Below are 5,795 nucleotides of genomic sequence, written 5' to 3'. Positions count from 1 at the left end.
TTTTGTAATATTTTATTTCTATTAAACATTAAAAAGTAAAAAAAAAAATCAACATTTTGTTTTTTTTTTATTTGAAAAAAGCTAAATATTTTGATTTTTTTATTTAGTAAACAGTTTACAATAAATCATAAAAAAAAGAGTAGAAAAACAAACAACATAAAGTTCAAAAGCAAATTGCTTTCAACAAAAAAAACAAACCCCCTTTTTAGGCCCAAAAGTTTCAAGTGGCCCATTTACACACAGTCTAATAAGACTTATTCGATCATTCCCGAGATGACTAGAATAATTTTTGTTAATTTCCAAATTATAGAAATAGCTCTTAAAGTAGATAGGGTGTTATCGTTAGGAATGACAATTCATATTAGTGGGTCGTGTTCATGTTGTGTCAAAGTCTGGGTATTCTACTACACAACTCAATCCAAACTTAACACAAATAATAATCGTATAAAAAATATAAGTCTAAATACTACCTAATTATTAAACAAGTAACATATTATGTAACTCATTTAATTATTAAATCTTTTTATTTAATAATCAAGTTTAGATCTTTGTATATGTTTATATGATTAATGTCTCAATCAAATATGTTTATAACTCAATTGACTTATTTATTTAAAAATAAATTCAAAATAAGTCAAATATGATTTAAACAAGATAGAATTAAGTTAATAATGAGTTTATTAGGTGGGTCAATTCAAATTAACTTTGTGTGATGAATATTGACCTAAAAATTACCTATTTATTAAACAAGTTATACATATTGACATGAATTTGACTCAAACCCATTTATATTCAATCAAAACCCGTGAAAAAGTATGTTGAATTAGTGTCGTGTTTACAAATTGTGTCAAACTTTGTCATCTCTAATTACCATTTAGAGATTAAAACTTTTTTTAAAAATCATTTTCTTTGACAATAGAGTATAATTAATCCAAGTACCGAAAAAATTTAATGTAAAGTACCAATAAGAACTAGCACTTCATATGGGGGAAGACCCTAATATATGATAATATTCCTTCAATATCGACATTCCCCTTATGTCAAATGATAATTTCTTGGTTTCCTATCTGCTTCAAGTATTGAAACAATAGCAAATTTTGGTCTTTTGAACTTTTTGAAACAAGTTGTATACTTGTATCCCCTCCAAGTTATTCTGAGTTTATTGAGAAGTGATTGGGAAACAAAATATTACATCATTAAATGAGTCAGATTTGGACAGGCCACCTTATTCCAATATTTCATAAGCAAGGAGGAAAATGTTGGGATATATCAACGATATATCGCCAATATGTCGCGTATCGGAAATGGTCGACACGATATTTCGTGGAGAAAAATCGGAGGGGAGATATTTCCGCAAATATTGCCAAAATATCGGTGATATATCGGAGATAAATCGCTGATTTTTTGGCGATAATTTCCCTCTTTCATGCAACGTGATTTGACGGCCCAAATCACGCCCGTGTTGATTCGACGACCTAGATGTGATTCCAATGGTAATATGGCGATCCAATTGCCAGATTGCTCCCACTTTTTTATCCAATGGCCAAAATTGATTTGCAACGGAAATTAACGTTCCAACGGCTATTTTGGCCCAAATTTCTTTTATAAATAGCCCAAATTTCATCTATTTCATCCATTTTTGCTTTCATTCTTCGTTTGTTCTCTCATTACTCCAATTTTTATTAAGGTTGCTCAATTATTTAATCGTTTTAAGGTATATTTGTTTTAAATTGTAATTAATTTTGTTTGCAATTGTAATTAATTCATGTATTTTCAATTAATTAGTATGTTTGCAATATGGATGATTTAATGCTATTTTTACATTCAATTGTAATTAATTTTTATATTTTTATTGAATTAACTTAGGTTAATTTGATTATTTAATTATAAATTGATATGTTTATGTTAGATGATTATTTCTGATTTATTTTCACATTTAGAATTAAATTAAACTAGTTAACTTAGCTAAATTATTTAATTAATTTAATTAACATGCTAAATTATTTAATTAATTTAATTAACATGAACTAGTATATTTTGAATATGAAATATGTTTATTTAATGAATTTAATGTGTAAAAATTATTGATATTTAATGAAATAAAGTATTTTATGTGACTTTATAATGAGAACAATTACAAAATTAACATTTCTTATAGATCGACATGATATAATTACATCTAATATCGCAAATTATATCATATGTATATCAAATTTTTCAATAAAACAACTTTAAAATGTTCATTATACTTCTAATTATATTATTATGAGGTTTTCCTTGTATTTCCATGAGTTTTTAACAATTTTAAACCTACCAATATTTTTTTCCAGAATATGCTTGATATATCTCCGATATATCCGATATATCCGATATATCCTAAAATCGAAGTACCGATATATCCGTGATTACCGATATTTTCATCATTGGTCATAAGTAAATACGATAAATCTTTACATTTTATTTTTATGAGTAGTAATTTTTGTTATTTTATATATATTTAAAAAGAATAAATAAATAAATTTAGTGTTGCTTTGGATATACTTTAAAAAAAAAAAATTAAATGATAATAAATTTTATGTAAAATTCTTTTGAAAAAGTAATGGTTTTTAAAACGGTTTAAAAAAATTGAAGTATATATTTAAATTTCTAAAAGTGATATTTAACGACATAAGATAAATTTATTGTAGACCCCCATTTAGGTCATTCTTTGCTGCAGCTGATTTTGCCATGTGGAAGAGCCTTGGCTAGCCACGTGTCACTCTCGGGTTGGCTACTAATGGAATCACTATGGTGGAATTGATGGACCAATCAGAGGAAGACACCTGGAAAGTGAAGAACATTCTGGAATCAGGGAGCGTATCTTCTATTATGGGAGGACAGCCAGCTGCACAAAAAAAGGGGCAGGTGGTGTCGTCTGGCATGGGGAGGTTTTTGCTTTTTGGGAGGCCGTTAGAGATATTTTGAGGATGAGACTGGTTCTGGAGGGGTTTTCCATTAGAGAGGCAGAGAGAGAGTGGAGGCAGGGTTTCTGTTACGGAGGGTAGTAGAGCTTTTCAGAGTCGGTTAGAGAGAGATATTTGGAGGAGGGCAGAGAGCTTTGAGGGGGAGGTTCCTGGCCGGTTTTCAGAGAGTCTTGAGCTTCAAGGAGAGGATATTTTTCAGGAGAGGAGGGAGGAGCGGAGATCCATTGCTAAAGGGGGGAGGAAACTTTTGCTATTTTGAGAGCAGAGTTTGAGAAAACCAGGGAGCAAACAAGGAAGTAAGTTTTCCTTTTCTTTCTCTTCATTCCCTTTCATTAAGACGTGCTACTACTGACTTCTGGTTGATGCATTGTTTTTATTCTTCATAGTTGTTATTTCTTCTATTGCTCCTGCTTGTGCTCAAAATTGATTTTAATCCCATTTTATCTACTCTGTGACATTTTAATGGAAATAAACCTTTTTAATCCATCCATCTACAAGCCCACCAACTAGGAAATGAAGTATGGTCCTTAATACTTCATCCTATTTCTCTTCTCTCCTTTCTCTGTTTTCTTGTTATTTTCTCTCTGTTCTTGGTGTATGGACTTTCTTGGGTACGAAGCTGTAATGGGAAGGTGTCATCAGGGTCAGGGTTATTTGCTAAAGGGGTGTTGTTACTATTGAAGAAATGTAGCTTATCATCTCAGGGAAGAGATCATTTCATCCCAGATTCAGCACAAGTTATCTCAGATTTAATGATCTTATTGTTGAAGCATTTCACTCTTCTGACAATCTGGTACTGTGGACCTTGGAGTTTTTGTGGAAATTATTCAGGAGTACATCCTAAGAACATCTGACTTTGCACCGGAAAGGCCAAATGAAGGGAATGTGAGGGTATCTTCAGGAGATGTTTGAGTCTCATCAATTTGTTACTATATGGCAACAATATTCCTGGAGGGTTGCCTAGTTATCTATGAGAGCTTCAACTATTTTTTTTACACTCATCAATGAGTCAATTCTGAGAAGGAGCATCTGAACGGAATTTCAACAATGGAGGGACTGTGGAAATGGGAAAGAGCTTTGCCAAAAATTACCGATCCCAATATCTTCCCAACTTGCTTGTAAACCTCTCTCATGTCATTGCCACTACTCCTTCCCACATTTGGCCACCACCTTTAACCCATTCTTTTCATCATATATACCGTGTATCCATCACTACACCAAACCCATTATATACCATCCTTGCATGACCATGCATGGCCATGCATGGCTGCATCACGTTCATTCCGCGCTCATGTTCGTCTTGTGCCCACCTGATTCCATCCCTGTTCATGCCCATTGTCATGCCCATCATCTCCCATTCATCTTCCACCCTACTCACGCACATGGGACTCATGCCTACCCATTTCTCTCTCTAGACTTATTCATACCCATTTTCTATGCTTCATGCACCTCACCATCCTCACAAACCGGTGCAGCCATCAACAGCTTAAGAGACACTTAATTTGTCTCCTAGAAATAAAGCAAGCAAAGCTGTCCTCGAATGACGCCGGCGGCTTGCCGCCGACGGCGAAACGCTTTCCCGAAAGACTTGACGCTGATCGATTCTCTGCTTCTCTTTACTTTCGGTTCTGTCAGGGGCCGCAACTCATCCTCAACATCAATGGCCTGTCAACCCGAGACTCTTCGCTTTGGACGTGATTTATCTCCATGACAAGCCTGAGTCTGAAAACTACCCACAGAGGGTCCATGATGCGCTTGTGAACGCCTTGGAACGTGACAGCCAGCATGAGGGCCATGCCCGTGAGAGCGGGCAAGCCATCAATGGGAAGAAGTGTCGGCATTCTGAACCCATTGTTAGGTGCAGCTGCGGCACTTAATCAACCCGATTTGTCCCTAGGATTTGCAGGTGGATTGTCACAGCCCGTGAACAGGGCTCCTCCTGTGGGGCTCAGCACAGGGTTTGGTTGACAGCTGGGTACCAAACTCAACCGCGACATCCATCTCACTGCCTTGCGTGGCGCCGTCGACGATCGCCATCACCTAATCCGCTATGGCCGTAGCCTTGGCCACTGTTGGCGACGCCGGAAGCCTATCTCTGTTTGGTGTTTAGGCGAGCCCAATCTTTACAAAAGTCACGTGTGACATCCATTTAGCAGTTGTTCAATTGATTCTTGGCCTTCTTGAGGATTCCCAAATCAGTGATCTGCTTAAAGAAGCTGGGGTTAGCACTTCTAAAGTGAAATCTGAGGTTCAGAAGTTTCGAAGGAAAGAAGGTAAGAAGGTGGAAAGTGCTTCTGGGAACACTGCATTCCAAGCATTGAAGACTTATGGGTGTGACTTGGTTGAGTAAACTGGAAAGCTTGATCCTGTCATTAGCCGAGACGAAGAGATTCGGAAGGTCATCATGATTCTTCCAAGGGAGACTAAGAACGACCCTGTTCTTATTGAAGAACCAGGTGTGGGTAAGACTGCTGTTGTTGAAAGATTAGCTCAGAAAATTGTAAAAGGGGGTGTTCCCAGTAATCTCGCTGAAGTAAGACCTATGGCATTGGATATGGGTGCTTTGGTTGCTGGGGCAAAATATAGGGGAGAGGTACGTTCATGGCCTTGACATACCTGCCCAGGTCAAGGGTTGCTGAGAAGCCATAGATCCAGAAATTGACCGGTTTTTTAAGTGGGCTAAGAAGGGGATTTTCTTTGCATGGCCCTGTTCACCATGCAAATCTTAGTGCCCTCGTGTCATCTCCTCTCATTCCCCCTTCTCTGATTTTGAAAATGAATTTCTTGAACTTCACTTTGTGAATAGTTTGATAATTTCTGATTTTCATATAA

At 36.1% G+C, this 5,795-nt stretch overlaps 1 protein-coding gene across 1 annotated transcript; it reads left to right on the top strand.

The window, feature by feature from the left end:
- The first annotated feature begins 5,013 nt into the window (after nucleotides 1–5,013).
- LOC104882164 (chaperone protein ClpB1-like) lies at nucleotides 5,014–5,574 on the top strand. Its single transcript, XM_019225972.2, has 3 exons — nucleotides 5,014–5,060; nucleotides 5,163–5,268; nucleotides 5,323–5,574. Exons 1-3 carry the CDS (start codon nucleotides 5,014–5,016, stop codon nucleotides 5,572–5,574), a joined length of 405 nt encoding a protein of 134 aa, XP_019081517.2.
- Nucleotides 5,575–5,795: the final 221 nt, after the last annotated feature.

Source organism: Vitis vinifera, chromosome 16 (assembly GCF_030704535.1).
Source record: "Vitis vinifera cultivar Pinot Noir 40024 chromosome 16, ASM3070453v1".
In the NCBI taxonomy this organism is placed as follows: Eukaryota; Viridiplantae; Streptophyta; class Magnoliopsida; order Vitales; family Vitaceae; genus Vitis; species Vitis vinifera.
This window is presented reverse-complemented; position numbering and strand designations above follow the sequence as displayed.

Excerpts from the sequence above, each read along its gene's own strand:
- LOC104882164 (XM_019225972.2), top strand. The coding sequence starts at position 5,014 with ATGGCCGTAGCCTTGGCCACTGTTGGCGACGCCGGAAGCCTATCTCT. Across the intron at positions 5,061-5,162 it reads GACGCCGGAAGCCTATCTCT|TGATCTGCTTAAAGAAGCTG; the intron begins GTTTGGTGTTTA and ends TTCCCAAATCAG. Across the intron at positions 5,269-5,322 it reads AAAGTGCTTCTGGGAACACT|CTTGATCCTGTCATTAGCCG; the intron begins GCATTCCAAGCA and ends TAAACTGGAAAG.